This window comes from Heteronotia binoei, chromosome 8 (assembly GCF_032191835.1).
Source record: "Heteronotia binoei isolate CCM8104 ecotype False Entrance Well chromosome 8, APGP_CSIRO_Hbin_v1, whole genome shotgun sequence".
Classification (NCBI taxonomy): domain Eukaryota; kingdom Metazoa; phylum Chordata; class Lepidosauria; order Squamata; family Gekkonidae; genus Heteronotia; species Heteronotia binoei.
In genome coordinates, this window is record NC_083230.1 from 3,982,859 (window position 1) to 4,007,616 (window position 24,758).

The 24,758-nt window shown below is 43.4% G+C and overlaps 1 protein-coding gene across 15 annotated transcripts in view; it reads left to right on the forward strand.

The window, feature by feature from the left end:
• The window catches only part of MAGI2 (membrane associated guanylate kinase, WW and PDZ domain containing 2), a 972,748-nt gene that overhangs the window by 434,856 nt on the left and 513,134 nt on the right, over positions 1–24,758 (forward strand). For all 15 annotated transcript variants that reach the window (XM_060244677.1, XM_060244666.1, XM_060244681.1 and 12 more), the window contains one exon: positions 22,463–22,679. In XM_060244677.1, coding sequence (XP_060100660.1) covers positions 22,463–22,679 — 217 coding nt within the window. The remainder of the gene's footprint in view (positions 1–22,462; positions 22,680–24,758) is intronic.

The following is a 24,758-nucleotide window of genomic DNA, read 5'->3' on the forward strand; positions in this document are numbered from 1 at the left end:
GGAGGGTGACAAAGATGATGAGGTGTCTGGAGACCAAGTCCTATGAAGAAAGGTTTAAGGATGTGGGCATGCTTAGCCTGGAGAGGAGGAGGCTGAGAGGTGATATGATCACCATCTTCAAGTACTTGAAGAACTGTCTTATAGAGGATGGTGTGGAATTGTTTTCTGTGGGCCCAGAAGGTAGGACCAGTACCAATGGGTCGAAATTAAATCGAAAGAGTTTCCAGCTCAACATTAGAAGGAACTGTTGGAGCGGTTTCTCAGCAGAACAGGCTTCCTCAGGAGGTGGTGGGTCTCTCCTTCCTTGGAGGTTTTTAGACAGAGGCTAGATGACCATCTGACAGCAATGCTGATCCCGTGAATTTAGGGGAAGGTATTTGTGAGTTTCCTGCATTATGCAGGGCGTTGAACTTGATGACCCTGGAGGTCCCTTCCAACTCTGTGATTCTATGATATTATAACTCAAATGCTAGATGATGCAGAAATTTGGGGTATTAATATTGGTATCAGTAATGTGACATATAAATTGCTAACTTGGAGATTATTTTTAAAAATGTCTTGAGAAAAAGGTTTTGTTTTTATCTCGTGATACTCCAGCTGCCTTTCTTTGGTTTGAATTTTTTCTTCTCTCAGTCAGGGCTTGTGTGCATGTTGCTCGAATTAACAGTCCATGGAAACAAAACAAAAAAATCAGCTAGCCAGTGTGGTGTAGTAGCTAAGAGTGTCAGACTAGTATCTGAGAGACCAAAGTTTGACTCCCCACTCTTGCCATGGAAGCTCTCTGGGTGACCTTGGCCCTGTTACAGGATGTGATCAGCTGGGCAAGTTGCTGCGGCAGTATCTCATCTTTAAATAAGTTGCTTGGGTTTGGGGCGGTTTCTGTTGATCAGACAGCATCTCCTAAGCTGGCACCATAGTGCCATGGGCCTGTGGTTGGTCATCCACATAGCTACTGTGCTACAACTGCAGACCTGCAGCTGGGTTGGGTTTTTTTCTAAGTCCTGCTGTGCGTGTGCAGGAGCAGACAAGCACACACATGCTTCTGGTTGTGTTATATGGGAGCACTGAAGTGCACATCAGAGTGGGGTAGGGGGTAAAAGGATGTGCTGGAAAAGGAGTGGAATGATCACATCACTCATGCCTGGGTGATCAGATACCCACCATGGAAGGGCTTCACTGAAGTAGCCACCGAAATTTACCAGTGGCTACTTAATCCACATGGGAGTCATTTTAGCATCAATTAGGGATGAGTGGGGCATGGGAGCCAGATGTGTATTTGATCATGCCCATTTGACCTGGAGGAGAGAGTGGCTATGTTGGGCCAAACTGCTCATGTGATCGCACCCACACTCTCTCAGTCTAACCTACCTCACAGGGTTGTTGAGATGATAAAATGGAGGAGAGGAGAACGATGTAAGCTACTTTGAGTCCCATTGGAGGAAAAGGTTGAGTATAAATTAAATAAAATTTTAATGCATAAAGATAATCGGAATCATCAGAGAGTGAACAAGGAGAATGCCCGGCTGGCACTCAGTCCCTGCAGTGTTCTCTGAGTGTTGGATGCTCAGAGAATGCTACAGAGACTGTGCACTGGCCAGGCACCCTCCCTGCCCACTCTCTGATGACCCTGCGCTCTAGGGCCAGCCCTGTCCTCTCAAGATGTGATTCTTTGTTTTAAATACCCAAAGACTGTTGGTACTTTTGGGAACAGTCTCCCACCAGAGTCTCTCAATTATTCCAAACCACTCCACATTGCCTCTGATACAGACTCTGCTTTATGAGGCTTTTCTCACATGAGAGAGTGCCTTAAGCAACCACTCCTTTCTCCATCCAATCTCCAACTCCACTTCTCACCAACTGCTTTCTCCAGCTGCCTAACTGACCCCCTTTCTCGACAGCTAGCTGTAGTTCCCCAATCAGAGTGATTTCCATTAGCTGACACTCATTTACAGTTCCATTAGCTGTCACTCATATGCTCTGCCTCTAAGTATGCATATGCCTGTGGTCTGTCACACCAGTATACTCAAAATACCCATCATTCAGGACATTTATGTATCTGTGAGGCTATCCCACATTATGTTTTGTATTGTCTTCTTTATTCTGAACCTAGGCATAGATTTGTTCCAGTACCCCCCAATAAGGATACAAGACACTGATATGTAGGTAAACTATTATAATAGCAGCTGAGCTACATCAGTTAAAAATTCCTAAATTAATGCAGGCTGGTGCTAACAACCAGCCTACCTTGGCTATCAGCGTTTTGGGCAAGCCCACGCTGGCTCCAAACTTAGCCAGCATTATCTCTGGCATTGTTTATCCTCATTTGCCCATAAAACAATGCTGAGAGGTGTTAAGCCCCATTCCTTTCTTTTATGTGCTGATGGAACAAGGAAGGCAGAAGTGTTGAACTCATTTTTTATGAGGGTCGAATCTGACATAAATGTCACTTTATCGGTCTGGGTCAGTGTGCCATAATATGTAATGCTAGATATTGGAGAGACAGAATTTATAAAGGTCAACAACTGGTAAACTCCAAGTTGATGTGTCCTCATTGCAAGACCCAGGGGTGGAATTCTAGCAGGAGCTCCTTTGTATATTAGGCCACAGATGACAGGCTCTGTTCATTTACACTATTGCTGAATGCTGTTTACTAACCATATTGATCAATGCCTAGAAACGCTCACTAACACAGGGGCCGGGGTAGTAAAGAGGGAGGGGGGAAAAATAGAGAGTAGCTTCCCAGGAATATCAAAGGTTGCCAAAGTCTCTTTGAAGTAGAAGGTATGTGCCAGATTCTCACCTCCTCTTCAGAGGCAGCAAGGACATTGCCTCTGGGAAATGTAACCACCAACTGAAAAGATAAGGGGGAACGTTGGGAAAACTCTCACATGTAAAAGCAGCCTTTTGTTTTGGGAAATGAGGGGTAGAAGCAATTGCTTTGATGTAGAAAGTTAAATACCAATGATTTGAACTGATCTCCATCAGTTCCAATGCCTACCAAGCTGGAGTAACTCTGAAGTATCCAATAAACGCAACTTTGTTTCAAAATACCAAGTCTGCTTACTTGTGAGCTTCAATGAACCCCCGCCTGACAGCAGACCCCTGATGTAGCCAATCCTCCAAGAGCTTACAAAAAAGAGTCTTGTAAGTTCTTAGAGGATTGGCTACATCAGAAGTGTGTCACCTGATATGCAAAGGAGCTCCTGCTAGAATTCCACCTCTGGCAAGACCCCATGGGCTGGTGGGGTGCAGAGGAAAACCTGCATGGGCAGATTGGAGAACCAGCAATGCAGTGCTGGGCGGACACCCTCATGCTGCCTAGAGGGAGGTAAACACCCAGTCTGCTTCTGCCACCAATGCTGTGAGCCTAGGACCCAGAGGAAAAATGTAAAGCAGCTAGATGTTGCAAGTTCCCCACTGCCACCAAGCCTCTATGGAAAGTGTTAGTGGAAATGCTTATGCCTCCTCTTTTAAATGGAGAAATTAGCCAGATGGAGACTTAAGGTAGAGCAAATTGTAAACAAGGATCTTTTCTCCAATGATATGGAGGTTGGGTTTTCAGAAAAGAAGACTTTGAGCAAATATATATTTTATATCGTTTACTTAGAATATGTAAAAAAGGGTATGTTCGCACACACAACTACACAATACAGGCAATCCAGAGGCTAGGAAGGGTAGGGGTGATCGATAGTTTAAGGGATCATTGAAGTGGGTAATACTACCTGGTCCAGGAGAGAAGACGTCTGTTCAGCAGGAAAATTGAAGAGAAGGGCCTGCACGACCAGCATGATAAGCCTTATAGACCCAATTACGAAGAGTAATGGGGGTACACACTGCAAATGACATCCTACAGAATTCACACCGTTATGGAATTTCACCCCATTTATATTGGGTTCTGAGGGGTGGAGACCCTTTGGTAACTATGGGGACCTTAATGGCCAGTGATAGGCCTTAATGGGACACCTGAATGGATTCCCAGTTGAAAACAATACATAATGATTACATGGTATTTGTTGTAAGGATGGGCCAGGATGCAACTTGATGGGTTTAGGCTGGTTTGGTTTCGACACCCAGGAAGGAGTTCAGTGTAGTAGACAAAGACCTTGAGCAACGTGATAGGCATTAGCATAGAAGGAAATAGAAGAAGCTGAATAGAAGTAATGGGTCCAAGGGATGGGCCATTGATCAGTAGCTGAGGATTAAGTCATGAGTATTACTTACCAGCAAACCCCATTGTCCTTATGTATTCCATTTGGGTGGGGGAGAGGGCCATGCAAAGAAGGTTGCCTTAAGTGATAACCAAAACAAGCTCACTCCAGGTTCCACTCCATTTTGAATGGAATATTTTCTTGGCCTCTTTCTGATCAGAACTCATTTTGTTTCCCGGACTAGGAGCCCCACTCTCTCTCTCGCTCCTGTATAGACAGGCAGGGCCTCTTGGCCACAGCCTTTGGAACCTACGGAATCAGAGATGAAGTGGTTCCAATCACACAACACCAGATGGTACTGCCAGTGGGGGATACTGCATGTACAGAAATGGAGCGATGAAGATATGTATAAGAGGAAGAGCATTGGGGGGTCGACTATAAAAAGGGCGCCAGCTCTCTGAGAGCATGTTGTTCTTTAAGGACCAAATAAAAAAAATGTCAAAATAAAATTGGGGAGCTTCAGAATGCTTACTCAACTGGACCTAGACCTATGAGGGTTAATTCATTGCAAATATAGTGAATCAATACATTTCAGACTCTAGATTTAATTCATAAAAGTATATATACTAGCAATAAAAATAAATTCATCTATGCAAAAAGGGAGCAATTCATATTATATCATAAAATAACTATATCTAAAAGCAGTTCATAGAAATTAAAACAATTCATGCAGTCCTTGCAGGGTAGAGGGTATATGGAGGTTCAATACATTTGCGACTTGGTAGGCAGTCTACCATTAGCCAAGTTACAGACGCTCCAATAAATCTATCTAACATAATCCACTACCTACAACCCATGGAATCTTCTCTCTTCGGGGTGCAGCCCCTTATCCAAAGTTCATGAATGGATGGCGCACAGTAAAGCAAGGTCCTTTTTGTTGCACCGCAAGCGTGACTATAGGGTATTAGTTCTTCTGTTTGCAGAAATAGCTCCTGTTTGCAGAAATAGTAGTTTTGCAGCAGCCCTTGGCCTAGAGCTGTTTACGATCGGCTGAGAAGTCCAGGCAAGGCCGGATTAAACCCTGTGGAGGCCCCTAGGCAGTCAAAATCTTGGGCCCCCCCTTGCCATCAACTTGGCTAAGTGTTCAGCTGCTCAAATTAAACAGTTTTTCTTTGCAAGGGGCAACCAATTAGTTCCAGCAGCTATTAAAGTATTCAAAGCCAAAACGCTTGCCCAAATCCTCTATGGTATCCCTATATGGATCTCAGCTTTTACCAGGAAAGTGGAGGGCATTCAAGCCTCATTCTTTAGACAAATTCTTGGTTTGCCAAAATGTGTGTCCTACTTTGCTCTCTGCTCTGAAGTGGGTCAGTCTTTGGTGGAGACAAAAGCCTGGATTGCAGTGTTTAAATTCTGGCTCAAAATTCATTTTAGAACAGATCCCAACAGCCTTCTTGATTGTATGAAAAGAGACCCATATATTTCGTCCTGGACAGCAGTGCTTCTGTCTAAACTCAATCAATTGGGGTTAGAGGTAGATGATTTTTCTACCTCTGAAGAGTCATATATCTTCAGATGTATTAAACTGAGACTGTGGGAATTGGAGGAAACGAAATTACGGCCAACTCTCCCTTATACTTGCTCTCCAGCTTCCTTAGGTCTTTATGCTTTTTGTGGCAAAATGCCCAATTATCTATCAGACCTAACCACTCCAAGTCATCGCAGGGCATTTATGTTGGCCAGACTAAACGCGTTTCCCTCCAAAGTTTTACAAGGGAGATATCAGCGAGTCCCTTTAGCCGACAGACTTTGCTCCTGTGGAGCGAATACCCCTGACTCAATCCAGCATATATTGCTTGATTGTTCTTTTTACCATAACCTCCGTAAAGATTTATTTGGCAAGCTTTCTTTTTCTCCAGATTTGTCTATTCTGCCACCCTGTTATTATTTATTGAGTGATACTGGGGGTGGTTAGTGAGGCTGTGGCAAAATTTCTGGCTGACATCCTTAAATTTAATTCTGACCATGTTTGAATGTATCTGTAAGCTCGGTTTTATTTTGATTTTATCTCCAATGTTTAAATTTTTATATTCTGTGTATTTTTATCTGAATCTATTATGCCATTAAAGGTTTGGTAATATCCCCATGTATCTATGCCAGCATAATGTCACAACCTGTACTGTTCCACCAGCATTACTGAGACCTAGCTCTGGACCTGTAAAAATATATGCCTGTGCAAATTAGAACTGAAATTTAAATAACTGCCATAAAAATCAACATCAAAATAATTCTGAACATGAACTATATTTTTTAATAATTTACTGAGCATAGAGGTAGTCTTTGAAAACTCAGACTAATTGAAATCATTGCAAACTGAAGCTAAAAGTAGACACTGCTGAAAACAGTGGTCTTTTATCTCTGGTAAGTGCAGCAAAATGTATGACACAACATCTGACTTAGGTTTCCTAAAATACTGTGTGGGTACATGAATGCTTAAAAGTAAACACAAAGAAACTACTAATATTGCAGTCAAATAAGACTAAAGTTTGTTATCTGTTATTAATACAGTGTCAAGATATATTACACACATACAAAAACTCAGGTGAAGCATTCATTGAGTTTTGGACAATGACCAAGTTTTCTTCAACTGAATCATACATAGCCTTGTCAAACCAAGAAATGAACTGTTGGAACTTCTCAGAACAGAACTGAACCAAAGGAAAACCAAATGGGTGACCTAACAGCAAGCATTCTGCCCATAACCTGGAGCACAGCAGCAGCTGCAGACAACAGACATGGGGAACCAACAGTCAATTAACAGCACAGTTTTATCCATAAATCAGTCTCATGGTTACTGATATTCTTACAGATGAAATACCTAAAATGCTCTCTGTCGCTCCATCGCTAAGTCACTCAGCACAGCAGAACCGCCCCTCCTGCATGGGTGGGGGCTGAGGGGAAAGAGTGAGCGAGATTTAAGGGAGGGAGGAGGAATGAGCCAGGCCAGCCAAGGAGGAAACAGGCTGCCTGCACGGAGCTTCACAGATTCCCAGCTAAGCTAAAGGGAGGGGGAGTGATTCAGCTAGACTGAGCCAGCCAAGGAAATGGCTGCTGCCAGCTGCACTGGGGTTATTTTGGTGGCACCCTTTCTCAGTTTTAGTTTGAAAACAGCTGCTGCCCACCGTGTGTGCCTGCTCCGCCCCCTCCGGTGCCACCACCAATCACCAGCCAGTCTGCACAGGATGTCAGCAGGATGCTGGGAAAGAGCGCTGCCTGCTGGGAAAGTGAGTCTCAGAGTCACGCCACTGAGGACGGCAGAGGGATGCACGAGGAACATGCTGCCCATGAAAACGGGGCCGGGGGAGGAGGGAAGCTGGTTTGGGGCCCCCAGATACACAGGGCCCCTAGGCAAGTGCCTAGTTTGCCTTATGGTTAATCCGGCTCTGAGTCCAGGCCCAGCAAGGCGGGGCGGTTGCCCTGGTGATTAATCATCGATCTTGTGTGGAGCTTGGGGGGGGGGGGGTTGGAAGCCCCCTTCATTAGGCTGGAAGGATAGGCTTATGCAAATTTTGTGCTTCTGGGTAAATAACTGCAGCCCTGTATAGAGACCCTTGGGGACATGAATAAAAACTCAAAAGTTATTTTAGTGTCAGAAATGTGTGAGAGACAGAAAGACCTTTTCCATTATACACAATTAAATTCTTTTTTAGAGTGGCCACCAAAACATGACGGAGACTGGTTTGCATCAGCCTCCTGATTTTCAAGCAGGGGCTTTCAGCACACTGGAGGCCAGTGCCTTCTCTGTCCCAGACAGACTTGATCACCTCAGCACAGGCTTGCCTATGGGGGGATGGAAGTTCTGTCGTATCGGGGACCTATCGTTGGTCAGGTGGCTGATGCATAAATAATCTGCTCTCTCGTGCATAGGAGCAGTTTAAGCTTTCTGCAAAACAGCTCCTGAAGATCAGAGATAGCAGACTCTAAATGTGAAACCACTACTCTACAGAAAGGGACAAGTGGGTAACTAAACCCCTTGTCCATCAATTTTTGCAGAGACTTAGGTCTCTGGGCTTGGCTCTCAAGCCACTCGTTGGTAAAAGACAGAACACATTTAAAAAACCCTTTAAACAGGCAAGTTGCTCCTTGACGGCAACAGTCTATGCATAATTGCTCACCAACCATAAAAAGGTTGGATTGGTCGGGGTGTATGCTTTATGTAAAATAGACAAAAAGGCATCATAGGTATATTAATCAAACATGCAAAAGTCATTACCCAAGAAATCAATTCATTGGAAGAGAGGCAATCAGTTCTGTACACTCTTATGTATAATTATTGTTAATACAATCCTAAAAGACTTAGCACCAAAATATGCTCATTATAACATTATAACTTGAAAGAGGGTAAAATTGTGAGGCTTGGGCTAAATGGATAGGCCTTAAGCCATTCTTTTCCCAGATCATGGAAAAGGATTTTCGCCTTCTCACAGATGGAATCCTCTCCCTTCAAAAGAATATCTCATTGGCAATCACATGCACTCAAGCCAAAACTATTAATTCTGCTACCACCATGGGAATCATTAGGCAAACCATGAATGGGTATATTCCTTGAGAAATTCAGCAACTTTTAAAAGTGTATATGACCAAGAGGGAAATTCAATTGGAAAGCTGGTAGTCCTTGGAGAAAACTATTTTTAATTGGGCCTCTAAATAATTGTCATTGTTAATAACCACTGTGGATGCCAGTGAATTTTTTGTCGCATATCCAATCATTTTCCTTGGGTTACAAATGGATTCTGGAGCAGTACTGTATGCCCGGGATAGTAACAGATGGGCTAGAGCTACCTCTTCTACTTGGCAACCTGTAAATATCCTGGGATGCAGACACAAGGAAAAATTAGGATTTATTTGTGAGGACGATGCTTTCTAGGAGCATCATCCCTGCCTGAATCCCAAAACGGGAGGTTTCAGGGCAGCGTCAATATGATTCTCAATGTCCCTGTCTCTTTCTGGCTCAGAGTGGCTGCAATGCTCTTTTCTGAGGTAGGCAGCTGGATGTAGAACAGTTTTGACAAATCTGGATGGGCAACGGCAGGGGCTTGAAGCAAGCTGCATTTTAATTCAGAGAATGGATGTCGTTGCTCTGGTCCCATTTCACATTCTTTTTGAGCAGTGCATAAAGGGGGTGAGTCTTTACAGCAAAGTTCTCTATGAAATATCTAGAGAAATAAAATGTTCTCAGCAGCGCTCTCAAGGAATGTCTGTTGGGCAGGGAGCTTGGCTATAACCTCTACTCTTTGTGAGTCGGGGGCCCTTATCTCAGTTCCTAATGCTAGACCTAGATATTTTACTTCTGTTTTCACAAGTTGAGCTTTTTCATGACTCGCCTTGAAGCCAGTTTCCTGAATTAGTTTGATCGCTTCCCCAGTGATTTCATGTGTCTTCTGATTGTCTGAATGGACCAGAATGTCATCCACGTAACTTACCACATGATCTCGAGAAGATGGCTGCAGCTTCTCCCACATTTGGACTACATGGGCATGGCAGGTACTGGGGCTGGAATGGAATCCTTGTGGGGTTCTTTTAAAAGCGTATTTTTTGCCCCTAAAGGCGAAGGCGAATTCATACCAGCATGAATCGTGTAGCTTAATTGAATGAAAGGTGTTGGCCAGATCAATGACGTTATAGAATTTAGATCCCGCTTCAATTGCCGACAGAATTTTGTTGTATTTGGTCGCTATGGGAGCCATGGCAGGGGTGACTGCATTTAAAGTCCTAAAGTCCACAGTCATGCGCTATGTTACTCCGTCTACTTTTAATACCGGCCATAATGGAACATTGCAAATAGACTGAGAAGCCCTTCTATGGTTTTGCCGATCCCTGCTTCTGCCTCTGCTGGGTATTTATACTGTCTCCAAGGAGGGCGGTCTTTGCCTTCAATCAGTACATATGCTTCTTTTTCAAGTCCACATTCTGCCTTGTCCTTTATCCATGCTTTTGGGAATTCTGTCACCTAGGGATCATCCTGAATTAAGGCCAGCAGTAATGGTGCCTTAAGGACAGTGCATTGATGTACTGCATTGATTTCTGTTGGACCACCCTCTATTTGCCACAGTCGCCCATTAGCTAGATCTATGGTAACTCTGTTTTCTTCTTCTATTGGGATATTCGTCCAGATCTTGGAACCATGGGAGCCTTCTGCAAAGCCTGAGATAGTCACTACGGTAGTTGTCGGGTTCCCGTAGATTACTAGATCTGGGCAAAGCACATTTGTGGAAGCTCCGGTATCAACTAACAGGATGTTCCCCGGGGCCCTGATGCCCGTTTGTACCAAAAGCTGCTCCAGTTGTCAGGCTTTAACTTGGCCACAACTCCTGAGGGAAGCAGATGGGACCCAGGTCATCCCTAGTGAAATTGCCTAAGGTGTGGGTACAAAGGTGGGGGGATTGACTGAGGTGATGGTAGCGGCTACCAACCGAGAAGGCAGCAGAGTGGCTAGCCTGGTTTCTAGGTTCTGTAGGGTTTAGAGAAGAAGCTGCAAGGGCTTTCCATCAAGCCACACAGTCTGCTCCTAGTTCCATGAGCCGTTTCCAAACAAGCCATTGGAGCCCATCTTGAGTAGAGGAATCTCCTCTTCTCCACTGATTGCTCCCTGATTCTATTTGACTCGGCTCATGTTGGATAGGCTGAGAGGCCAGAAAACCTCCTTCTATGGTAATTCTCAGGATTCCTTGCCGGGGGGGTGAATTGGGGTAGTGGCGAGAAGGCTCAGAACCAGGACCTTTACGGTTGTCCTTCCAATGCTGGTTGCCTCCATTGTTCCCGCTGCAGTTCCTATTCCAATCAGCTCAGGCAGTGGCATTTTTGCTATGATCGTTCCTTTACTTAGAGTGTGGGTTGTTATTGGCATAAGTTATCGCCTGAATTAGTTCTGCTTGCTTTGCTTCCTGTGTCCTTTTAGAGGGCTTAGAGGTGATTCTAGGGACTTTTTCTCTCATGAGGTTGGCGGCATACTGCATTCGGCCTAGCAACTCGGCCCATTTTACAAGATTGGGAACTAAATTTCCCATATTCTGGTTTCTGGGTTGAGATTCATATACAGGTCCTGCTTAGATTCCAACTGGTCAAAGTTATATACTCCATTTACAATTTGGAGCTTTCCTGCTAAAATTGCCAATGTTTTTTTCCTTGTTAAATAGGTATCCGGGCTCTTCCCTGGTACTTGCTGATATCTGCTATATATAGATTTGGCATTCTGCCCAGGCCAGATTAATGGGATGACTGCTTGCATCCATCCTGCTTGATCTAGACCAATGAGGTTCCTAGAGCTTATTCCTGATTCCAGTGCTGCAGCATCAGTTCCAGAGAAGCATAGGCGAGCTAATTGAGATCAGTTCCATTGGCAGTCGGATAGGCCAATGCCACCTTTGTCATCCATTCCACTCCATTTTCCTGGCTAAAAGGCCCTATGGAGTCTGCAATGGCTTTGGCTTTGTGGGGCTTCCATGGAGAATACTCCGTGATTTCCTGTCAGTTCTAGCTTGTTCTCTTATGGCCGCCATTACCTCTTCATGTTCCTCTAATTTCTTATCCTGATGCTCTAGTTTAGCAGTTAGTTCCTCATTTTGTTCCCTCAATTTGGCCATGGATACTGTAACGTCCTGTGGAGCAATATACATACCCCAAATGGCAAGGTCACTTTTTTTGGAACTACCAGGTTCTTGCTTTTCACAGACATCTTGGAAGGCACCTTGGAGGGTTTGAAGAGGGTCAGGACCTTTGAAAGATCCAATTTCCCAGGAGTTCTGACCTTGCTTCCCCATCCACTTCCCTAGTTTGTCCAAATCGGATTTCTTACTCATAATCATTTTACTTTATCATAAAACTACATATGTATGAACCACGGGTAAGTGGCTACTCACACACTTTGAAATATCTGTTCTAGGTTGGAGCCTTTCCCTAGCACTTCCCTAGAGTATGGGTTCTTCAGCAGGCTGTTTTCAGCTTCTGCCGCAAAACCAAATTAGATAAGTTTGATGGAGTGCCTTCTTTGGCAGTCTCCTGCTAATCGAACTGATGGCCAAGATTTCATGACGAAGGCCCTTCTCTGGATCACTTCTGATCAGGGCTGTTAAGCTCGACAGAGGTCCTTCCTGGATCACTCCCGCTGATAAAGTGAAAAATTGTGTCTGACAGAGATTCTTCTGTGGAATATTCCTGCTAATCAGGTTTGTGGGGTTCTCAATGAAGGTCCTTCTTTGGAGCACTCCTGCCAATTGAGAATGCCCAGTAGAGAATTTTTTGGCTGGGAAGGGTACCTAATTCCTCAGTCCAGGGACAAGTTTGTAACCCTAAGGGGGAGCTTCCTACTCCACAAAGTTTGGCCACGTGCAGGAGCAACCCAAGGATCATTTAGCCTTGAAAGAGATACTTTCCTTGCCTCTTCATGGAAATGCACCCGGGGTGGTACACTTCATCACCATTAAGCCAGAGCGGTCTAGGAGCTCCTACAGGGAGAGTTTTTCTCTGGTCATTGAGGTGCTGGCTTCAGAATAAAATAAGGGGGCATACGTCAAATGGAATCCCCAAATTCAGAGGAGAACAAGTTTTGTTAGCAGAAGTGTGAAGATTTTATAATTCAATATCTAAAACTCTACGTTTTATCATTCAAAATGCCTCCACTTGCAAGAGCATAAGAAGTGAGTCTAAGGATAACCCAATAGTGCTCAATGCAGTCTAGCTAATTAGAAGATTTAGATCCAGGGGTGTCAAACTCATTTTTATGCGGGCCGAATTTGACATAAATGAGACCTTGTTGGGCTGAGCCATGTCAGGTTGGGCCAAGCCATGTGTGTACGTATTTATGACTAGGCAGCAGAGATATAAACTTTATAAAGGACACAGAAAAACACAAAGATTTAAAAAAACAAAAAAAAACCCTTAAAACGTCCTTAAAACATTGGTCATAAAGGTGCTTTCTTTGTATTTCTCCCATGGGATCCAAGGGAACTGGGCAAAGGAAGCTCTGGCTCTTTCCTTCCTCTCCTTGGGAAGGAGCCTCAGGCAATAGAAGGAAGAGAGGCTTGGCTCAGTAGCTCTACTGTATGATTGAGAGATTGCAGACTAGGAGGTAACCGTGCTAATGAACCACAAATATCACAGCAATAAGGCTGCTTAAATGCACTTCTAAGAAAGCATTTATATCATAGAGTCAAGCAATTGTTGATACTTCTTTATGAGCATACATTATAGTGATAGTGCCGTTTGTAAGTAATTGATCAGCAACTTGGCATCTAGTTTCTGAGCACTGGTTCCAGGTTTGAATTACTATTTGTGGCTATGGCCGCTTAAGAGAACTGCTACCTTGGATACTGACATGCATTTTGAATTTATTGAGTTGTGGTTCCAGAAAGAGTAATTTTTGTCAAAAGAAGAGTTGCTATCGAAACAGGACTTTACCGGAGTCATGTCACAATACTACTAATTCTGGAGTTATGAACTTTGGCACCTTGGCAAAATATGCACTTTTGGGCCTGTGTTAGTCAGTGGACCAGGCTTTTTTTGTATGAGTTGATGTATATAAATTGATTTTGTACATCATTTTTGTTATCTAATGTATGTTCATAAAGAAGTATCAGCAATTGCTTGACTCTGTGATATAAATGCTTACTTAGAAGTGCATTTAAGCAGCCTTATTGTGATATTTGTGGTTCGCTAGCATGGTTACCTCCTAGTTTGCAGTCTTCCGTTGCTTGTCCCCTTTTTGTTTGTGTGATTGAGAGAGCCTGGCAAAGCAAGCTCTCCCTCCCCCCTTCCTCCCCAAGGGAGAAAACAGAGGCTTTGCTCTGTAGCCCCTGTGTGATTGAACAAGCCTGGTAAGCAAGCTGTGATGCAGAAGGAAGCAGGAGAAGGAGAAGAAGCAGATGGATATTCTAGTTGCTCGAGGGCCTGATAGGAGCCCTTCATGGGCCTGTTAGGAGCCCCCTTATTTTTATTCTCTACAAAATCCTCAACAGTAAAGAGCCTTTTCCTTGACTAGATTTAACTCTATGCCAGCAGCAGTTCTATATGGTAGATTCCAGAAGTAGCCCACTCTGCTAGACACTGCTTTGTAGAAACTGAGCAACACAGGACTGAGGACTATCTCCCAAGCCTGAGAGTTTGGAGAAAGAGCAGCCTGTTCATCCTCTTCCCAGCTTGGATATGGTCACCCCTGATCTAGATACTGAAAGCATTTGGAAAATGAGGCTAGAAGGATCAGAATTATAATGTATTCACAACCAGTATTTAGCAGTCAAAAGCCATGCCCTGGTTTCAACTAGGGCCTGACCAGTTTCCAGGCATAGGACTGCATATAGCATGCAATGTGGCATTCCCAGAAGTTAGCTTGGATATGTTCCAAGGAATAATCCAGAGTGCCCATCCATAACAGGATATCATATAACAGTTGCACACTTCCTTTAGCATTGTTTGTTTGTTTTTAAAGCACATAATAGCCAGGGCACTAGACTTAGTCATGTTGGTTGTAGACCTTCAATTAACAGTCCAAGACGTGTTACATTGGAAATGTATTCCTAGATACTTAAAATGCTTAACCTGCTGTATTCTGTTTTCATTGAATTCCCATTTAAATGATTTCCACTTTTTTTAAAAAAACAAGGATTTTTTTTTTTAAGTATAGTCATTAGATAGGATTGCAAAGTCCCTCCACTGCTGTGGCAAGAAACTTGTTTCTCGCACTCGTGAAGAACGCGGGGCGCAATGTTGTCACCCAGAAGTGACATCATTGTGCCAGGGGATGCTCTAGGACTCACGATAAAAGTCTTGATTCCTTCATCCTCCAGCAGCTGCACATCCCCTTGAGCCCACCTTGGCGGTGAGGGCGGGGTATAAAGGACTAAAACCAACAGAGGACTGAGCTGCTCTCCTTTCCCTTCCCTTTTCACAGCCACTGGCTCGCCCCCATTCTGCTGGCTCGCCCTGCCCCTGTTCAGCCTGTCTCCTACAGATTTAAAGGCACACACATCCCTTCAAAACGCAAGCTATTTTTACATGTCTTCTTAAGCCTTTCGAAGTGGAAAGGCACATGGAGGCTTTTGGGGCTGGGCTTCCCCCCACCGGCCAGCTGACTGGGGACAGGAAAGAGCCTGCCAAACTGGGAGATCCCCCGCTGGGACCTGGGGATTGGCAAGCCTAGAAAATATTGAAACCAGATGTGTGGAGGAATGAAAGACATGGTGGGGTCTTCCATGTGGGATGCTCCTGAAACTAGGACCCAAAATGGTTTTGATTTAAAGTCATGGCTTGAATTAGTTGCTCACATTCGCCATTAATGTGATCATTTCCCTTCTTTTTAATGTTGTTGAAACTGGTTTTTAAGATAAAAAAATTCTGATGAAAGCCTGCAGACATAGACTTCTGATAGTGACTATAAACATAATGTAATAAAACTTTCAGATTCCTACATTCCTTATCAAACCCAGTTTTTTTCCTGTTTTGTTCTGGGCTTCTGATTTTTGACTTAGTGAGTCGATCATGTGGGATATTGATAATCCATAGGTTTTGAGAATTTCTAGTGGATCATAAGCACTAGAGATGCTACAGAGAGCTATACTCTGAAAAGGATCTCGTTTTAAGTAATTGTTGGATTTTTGGTTTTAATGCTGAATCCCCATAGATTCTTGGTAAAAAAACAAGTGACTCCTCATCTAGAGCTGGAGCAGAAGAGAGCAGGTCTAGAGGGGAACCAATTCTAAGATTCCAGATTTTTGTAGATAAATATCGTGTCAGTGTATGGGAAAAACTGTAGGCCTCCAAGATGAAAGTTCCAAATTATATGAAGAGGGAATGAGACTTCCTGAATTTCTTAACCCTAGAGAGTGGCTTCTGTGGAACTGAATGTAAGGTGATTTTCACAGCTCTATGGAATATGGAGATAGTTTTTGTTTTTGTTTTAATAAAGAGCTATCCTGATGAAATATACAGAACTCCTTATTTATGGACAATGCATTACGTTCTGATACTCTGTGAAGAATGCCATCTTGGTGAACCTGTGAAAAATGCCATCTTAATGAACATCTGCTTCAGTCAATGTGTTGCTGCTGAAAGCAGTCGTATGAACACACTGAAGAACACAATCAAGCTTCCAATGATTACATTGTGCAGGGGCTGACCAAGGATGTCCTTTTGGGAACTTATATATGTGGTGATGGCACAAAATATATTTTTCTCTGCTGTGTCCTAGAATGCTAGAAATAACTGCCTGCTTTCCATTTCAAGAGGTTAATTATGGGACCTGTATCCAGTCCCTGTTGGAGGAAATCAGGGAGAAAGCATGCATCAGGCTTGTTGGGATCTTGTAAATCTTACTGTGTACTACTGTGAAAACATAAACCAGATAAAACTTTATAAATGATTTGAATAAAGGTGTCATGATCTGAGGCCTAGTGCGGCCTAGAGAACAGGGAGAAGCCTACATTGAAGTTTCTGGTGGGCCTGCATCTTCCAGGATCCCTTCTGTCCCTCTGATTGAGTGAAGAAGTTTTGGAGGGAAAACTTGCACAAAGGGGGTGGGACCTGGGAAAGGAAAGAGAAGGTCCCCTGTGCAAGCACCAGTCGTTTCCGACTCTGGGGTGACGTTGCTTTCACATTTTCATGGCAGACTTTTTACGGGGTGGTTTGCCATTGCCTTCCCCAGTCTTATAAAAGGCCCAGTTTCAGAGGAAGGTTTGTTCTCTTTGGAAAGGCTGCAGTCTGGAGAGAATGGTGTAGCTGGAGGAAGAGATCCCTCACCCAAAAGGGGTGGTGGGTTTTGATGTCAGTTGCAGGGAAAGCCTAGTCAGATGCATCAGGGCTTTTATTTATTTTCACCAACCTTTACTGTTTCACTGGGACACTAAACGTTTTTGCTATCCAGGAGGCTGAAGTTGGTTCCTTATTCCCAGTTCCTTTGTCATTCCTTATTTGTGTTTTCAACCAAAAACACTGAGAAGAGTTTGAAAGTTCTGAACCCCAAAATGATATATATCATATATCCTCACATTCAGGGGACCCTCTCCTTCTAGGGAAAATGCGCTGGTTCCTGGTCCAAAGAGCAGTTCTCATGCCAGATGCTCCAAAGTGTGGTGCCCTAAGGACAATTACACAGGCAGACACTGGGGCCAGACTGTACCCCAAAACAAACTTTGGACCACCCCAAACGACACATCCCTATGCTCTGTAGACTGTCCCCTGCAAGAAGACATACAATAGTGCCATGTCCAAACATTGGTTCTGGTGCCACAAGTTTCTATTTCAATTAACACGAAGAGGCCTGTGTTCCAAAGGAGATTTGAATAAAGACCTGGTTTCACTTTTTGCCCTCTGCTCCCTGAAATTCAGCATGGAATACCACATGTCATAACCTCCATGTCTTCTCACATACATCTGATGTATGATTAAAAGAAACCAGTGCTTTGTGAAGTCAGAAAGGCTGTATTTCTATTTTTGTTTTATTTGTTTGTTTGTTTTGCTTTGTTTGTTTGTTTTATTTGTTTGTTTTGCCTATACTTAGTAAAAGTATAGGTTGTCTCCATCAGGACACACAGCTTGAAGTAATAAGGAGTTGGATCAAAAGCAGCTGACTAGACTAACATCCAAATGGAATCCCTCAGGATTTTAAGAGAATCATGATATGTAGGGATAAACATGGTGATATCTGAATCAGATGAAAAGGCTTGAGAGCCCCTGACCTGTTTCTCTTCTCAGTTTTCTCCAGGGTTTTCTTCCTTTGGAATTGGGAAGGAATTTTTCCAAAATTTCATTGTTCTTTTCAAGGACTTATTCTTCCTAAAGCACACAAACAATGGCTCCCTTTCATTAATGGATCTGATCTGTGAACCAACACACTTGGGTGTTTCTTTTCCTTAGAGGTTTAGTGTTTCATTCTCTACCATCAGACCTTGTTGTTCAGTTGCACAGTAGAGTCCGACTCTTTGTGACCCCATGGACAGAATCACGCCAGGCCTTCTGTCTTCCACCATCCTCCAAAGTGTGCTCAAATTCATGTTTGTTACATCAGTAATGCTGTCCAGCCATCTCATCTTTTGCTGCCCCTTCTTCTTTTGCCTTCTGTCTTTCCTAGCATCAGGATCTTCTACAGTGAGTGCTCCCTTCTCATTTGCTGGCCAAAGTATTTGAGCTTCAGCTTCAGCATCTGACCTTCCAGGGAACAGTCTGGATTCATTTCCCTTAGGACTGACTGATTTGATCTTCTTGCAGACCAAGGGACTCTCAAGAGTCTTCTCCAGCACCACAGCTCAAAAGCATCTATTCTTCTGCGCTCGGCCTTCCTTATGGTCCAGCTCTAACAACCATACATTACTACTGGGAAGACTTGTTGGCAGGGTGATGTCTCTACTTTTTATTATACAGCCCAGGTTTGCATAGCTGCCCTCCCAAGGAGGAAATGTCTTTTAATTTCATGGCTTCAGTCACCATCTGCAGTGATCTTGGATCCCAGAAATGTGAAGTCTGTCACTACTTCCATGTCTAAACCAATCAGTTGTTCCATATCCTGTTCTGACAGTTGCTTCTTGACCCTTATACAGGTTTCTAAGGAGACATGTGAGGTGGTCTGGTACTCCCATCTCTTTAAGGATTTGCCACAGTTTGTTGTGATCCACACAATCAAAGGCTTTAGCGTAGTCAATGAAACAGCAATAGATGTTTTTCTGATACTCCCGTGCTTCCTCCATAATCCAGTGAATGTTGGCAATTTGATCTCTAGTTCCTCTACCTCTCTGAAACGCAGCTTGAACTTCTGGTAGTTCCCGATCAATATACTGCTGAAGCCTAGCTTGTAGGATCTTTAACATGACCTTGCTGGCATTTGAAATGAGTGCAGTGGTGCAATAATTTGAACATTCCTTGGCATTACCCTTCTTTGGGATTGGAATATAAACTGACCTTTTCCAATCCTGTGGCCACTGTTGCATTTTCCAAATTTGTTGACATAGTGTGTGCATCGTTTTAACAGCATCATCTTTTAGAACTTTGAATAGTTCAACTGGGACACTGTCATCTCTGCTCATTTTGTTGTTAGTAATGCTTTCTAAGGTCCATTTGACTTCACACTCCAGGATGTCTGGCTCAAGGTCAGCGATTTCACTGTCATGGTTGTCAAGGACATTGATATCCTTCTTGTATATTTCTTCTGTGTATTCTTGCCACCTCTTCCTGATCTCATCTGCTTTTGTTAGGTCCCTACCATTTTTGTCCTTTATCATGGCCATCTTTGCACGAAACGTTCCCTTGATTTCTCCAATTTTCTTGAAAAGATCTCTTGTCCTTCCCATTCTATTATTTTCCTCTATGGTTTTGCATTGTTGGCCTCCTTATCTCTCCTTGCTGTTCTCTGAAAATCTGCATTCAGTTGAGTGAATTTTTCCTTTTCACCTTTGCCTTTCACTTTCCTTCTTTCCTCAGCTATTTGTAAAGCCTCATCAGACAGTCACTTTGCTTTCTTGCATTTCTTTTTCTTTGGGATGGTACTGATTGCTGCCTGCTGTACAATGTCATGAACCTCTGTCCATAGTTCTTCCAGCACTGTCTATCAAGGTCAAACCTGAATGGCCTAATGGCTTCCCCAGTTTTCTTCAGTTTAAGCCTGAATTTTGCAATGAGTAGCTCATGATCTGAGCCACAGTCAGCTCCAGGTATTGTTTTTGCTGACTGTAAGGAGCTTCTCCATCTTTGACTGCAGAGTATATAATCAATCTGATTTCTGTGTTGCCCATCAGGTGGTGTCCATGTGTAGAGTTGCCTTTTAGGTTGTTGGAAGAGGCTGTTTGCTATGATCAGTTTGTTCTCTTGGAAAGGAAAGGTCCCCTGTGCAAGCACCAGTCGTTTCCGACTCTGGGGTGATGTTGCTTTCACAACGTTTTCACGGCAGACTTTTTACGGAGTGGTTTGCCATTGTCTTCCCCAGTCATCTACACTTTCTCCCCAGCAAGCTGGGTATTCATTTTACCACCCTCCGAAGGATGGAAGGCTGAGTCAACCTTGAGCCAGCTACCTGAAAACCCAGCTTCCACCGGGGATTGAATTCAGGTTGTGAGGAGAGCTTAGGACTGCAGTACAGCAACTTTAACACTCTGCGCCATGGGGCTCTTCTCTTGACAAAACTCTATTAACCTTTGCCTGGCTTCATTTTGTTCTCCATGGCCAAACTTGTCAGCTGTTCTGGTTACCTTTTGACTTCCTACTTTGGCATTCCAGTCCCCTATGATGAGGAGGACATATTTTTTTGTTGTTAATTCTAGAAGGTGTTGTAGATCTTCATAGAACTGGTCCACTTCAGCCTCTTCTGCATTATTTGGGGCATAGACTTGGATTACTGTGATATTGAATGGTTTGCCTTGGATACAGACCGAGATCATTCTACCATTTTTGAGATTGTATCCCATTACTGCCTTCCTCGCTCTCTTGTTAACTATAAAGGCCACACCATTTCTTCTACGGGACTCTTGCCCACCATAATAGATGTAGTGATCCTCTGAGTTAAATTCACCCATTCCCATCCATTTTAGTTCGCTGATTCCCAAGATGTCGATGTTCAGTCTTGCCATCTCTTGTTTGACTACATCCAGCTTACCTCGATTCATAGATCTTACATTCCACATTCCAATGCAGTATTGTTCTTTGCAGCATCGGACTGTTCTTTCACCATCAGACACATCCACAGCTGAGCGTCCATTCGGCTTTGTCCCAGCCGCTTCACTCTTTCTGTGGTTACTTGTATGATGTTGTTAGCCGCCCTGAGCCCGCTTCGGCGGGGAGGGCGGGATACAAATAAAATTATCTAATCTAATCTACTTGGTCTTGCCCTCTTCTTTTCCCCAGTATCATATTGGGCATCTTCTGACCTGAGGGGCTCATCTTCCAGCGCCGTATCTTTTAGCCTTTTGTTATTGTCCATAGGGTTTTCTTGGTCACATTTTGTCTGGGTTCTCAGCTGTGGCCTGTCCATCTTGGGTGGCCCTGCATTGCCTAGCCCACAGCCTCACTGAACCGCGCAAGCCCTCTTGCCATGTCAAGGCAGCAATCCATGAGAGAGACCATCCGACCTTAAAAGTGGTCAATTAGCAGCAGGTATAGTAGCATCCTAAACAGGTCAGAATCTGCTAAAGGTCTGTGTTGAGGAATATCCCAAACCCCATGGGGTTCTTTTCAATGGATGGATGGAGACAGGCTATGGAACTCAGGCCTCCAGAGGAAAAGGACCAGAGAGAGCAATAGCTTAAAACTCACTGTTTATTAACTCCTTAAAACCATACACAAATAATACTCAATAACCAATAGCATATAGAAGTCCCAATACCTGACACAGTGCACACTTTTAGAAAGCACAAGGAATGTTCCATTGACTGCAAGACCAAGATCCTTACACACACTGGTTGGGTGTTGGTCAAGCAGAACAAAGCCCAGTACCACATTTTTATACTCTTTCCAGTCTATAGGCACCAATAGCGACATCAATCCAGAATGTACTAGGCCAGCCCACTGTATGGTGATAACAGGAATTTGTGGTAGGATCAAAACATCTAAAATAGATCTTTTGCCCAGTTCTATTTTATAAACTGCAATGTCAACAAGATTCAGATAGTTACAGCATTTCCATAGCAGTGAATGTTTAGGCTTTGGAGCCTGGCACTTGGAGAATGCAGAATGTCAGATACAAATTCATGCAAGAGTTCATTTACAGGGCAAGGCCTTAGATTTTGCACCTAGGCTGCCAGAAAAACAAACAAACAATGGCTTATGGGATTTTAGAACCAAGAAACCAAAGTCAGTGATAGCAAAACCTACATAGCATAAAAGAACAGAAAGGCCCAGGCTCACATAACTTCAAATTCTGCCACATTCTGCTAAAATCAGTTCAGTGGGGCTTCTAGAAGAGCATCCTTAGGACTGAAGTTACCATAGTTATGCAGAGCTGGCCCAGTTGTTTTGAGCATCTCCAAATACCGAGGGTATTGTGTTTACTAAGACTGGGAAAGATTGCTTAGAAACCAAAATGTTGCTACCAGTTAGAGCAGGGCATAGGGTGGCTTCCTTAAATCTGATCGTGTGACCACTGTCTTGTGACATCCAAATAGAAGCAGAATTTTTTTATGTACCTTTGAAACAGAAAGGCTGCTGTGTGGCTAAATGTCACTGGCTTGTTCCTGGGTTGTTTTCAGGGTAACATAATACTTCTCTGCCAATAGAACTTTCATATTTTTCAACATTTACTGCATCAATAACGTGTCCTGAAACAGACGTCTCCTCTTGTGCAGAATCAAGTGAACATGAAGAGAAAAGTGCAGGGACTTCAGGTGAATCTTCATCTCAGCCTTATCCTGCACCTGTATACAGCCAACCCCAATTGGAAGAAGTGAAGGAAGATATGGATGTAACAAAGCCACTGAAACCGGAAGAAATTGATGAATTAGGCCCTTTGCCAGACAACTGGGAAATGGCTTACACAGAGAAGGGGGAAGTCTACTTTATTGAGTAAGTACCACACATTTGAAATAACTAGTGTCTTGTTTCAATATGCTCTAAGGATGGTTCATGACCCAATTTGGTGTAATCATGAATAATGGAATAGTGGTTGATGGCATGAGCTGGCTATTAATCGTTTTCTTACTGAGCACAGCTGCATAAGTCTTATTAAAACGAATAAATCTTGCATAAGTCTTCTTAAAATGAATAGGAAGGAACCAAGGGGCACATCTAGGTTTACCAGGCTCCAGGTGGAACCTGGAGATCTCTAAGAATTACAACTAATCTAGACCATTGAGGTCAATTTCCCTGCAAAAAAAAATGGAACTTTGATTGATAGACTCTATGGCAGGGGTATTGAACTCATTTGTTATGAGGACCAGATGTGACATAAATGGGACTTTATGGGGACAGGCCATGCATATCATAAAATGTGATTCCAGGTAGTGGAGATATAAACTTTATAAAGGATACAAAGAAATACACAAATATATTATTTTTTTTTTACTTATAATACAAACATGTCTAAAATTCTTGCAATACTTTGTTTAAAATGGAAACATGGGGGGATAGTTTGATAGCGCCCTGGGCTTAGGAAAACATGAAATGACTGGGCATTGCAAGCTTCCCCCAGATCTACTCAGATTGGCAATGGCTTTTTTGGGTAAAAACTGTGAGTTTCCAGGTTAGAGCACTCACTAGGCACCAATTCTAAGTTCCATTCAGCAGGACATGCTGCCTCAGAGCATCAACCCTTTATTTGCAAGGTCACAAAACTCCAGCAAGAAACAGACAACTGGCCATATAAATACTGAAAAGTGAAACTGAGCTTCACTACATTAAAATACATATCAGCACAGACAAAGCTACAAGGAAAACATAGAGTGGATTTTCCATTAAAGTCTCTGTGTCCAGATATACTGAGACCCTAATGGAAAGTCCATTCCGCATTTTCTTTGTGACTTTGTGTCAAGTCTGTAGATTCAATAATGAGTCGATGTAGATACAAAGAAACTAGTTTATTGATACTGGATACTTGTGGCCTGAGCCAAGGCTTGAAGAGACTGAAACCATACAGTAAATACATTGCATATAAAGAGTACTTCAAAAGCATTCCTACGGGCATAGATGTTACTAATACATTATCATGTTGATTAGGCGTACTGGCCTTGATGTTTTACCAGGCTCCTAGGACTCCCCCAGGCCTGAGCTGAGAAGGTTCAGATAAGACTTTTCACACATCACCATTTCAAAGCGGGGAGAGTTTCTAAGAAAGGGAGGGGGAACAGTAGAGAGGCACTAGCAGCATTTGGTTCTACTTTGGTTCTACCCAGCATGCTCTTTGGTTGAGCCAGAGTTATATTCAGACTTGACATACTGCCCCCCCTAAGCTGCTTCTACTGCCCTGTTAGAGCATTTCTGATGGAACCTTTTGATCAGGTCTGGGGCTGATATATCTTTTTCTGCTGCCCATTCATTCTCACTGGAGGGAAAATGTTTCCATTTTATTAGGTAATGTAGGACCACTCTTTTGACTTTAGATTCCAGGATTTCTTGGACTTCGTGATGGTTCTGATTCCCAACCAGGATAGGTTGTGGGGCGGGTTCTCGAGGGTGCCAAACTGAAGCCCCTGGGTCCCGACGGAGTAAGCTGCAATGAAATACAGGATGCACTTTACTAAACATTTTTGGCAGCTCTAATTCTACCATCACCTGATTGATCACTCTCAAGATTCTGAAGGGTCCCGAGAATTTGTATGCCAGTTTCTTAGAAGGTTGGCTGAGAGGCAAGTTCTTAATAGACACGAATACCGAGTCCCCAACTTTGAAATCCCATGCGGGAACATGGGACTTGTCATATTGTTTTTATAGGCTTCTTTGGCCGCCTCTAAGTTTTCCTGGATTGTTTTCCAGCTCCCGCTCGGCCCTTGCCACCATTGCTCAAAAGGTGTCGATTCAGGGGAAAGGACCCCCTCTGGCAATAGTGCCATTGGCTTCCCTTCATACCCGTGGATGGTTGAAAAGAGGGAAGCCTTGGTGGAACTATGCCTGCTGTTGTTATACCCATACTCAGCAAAAGGGAGCAGG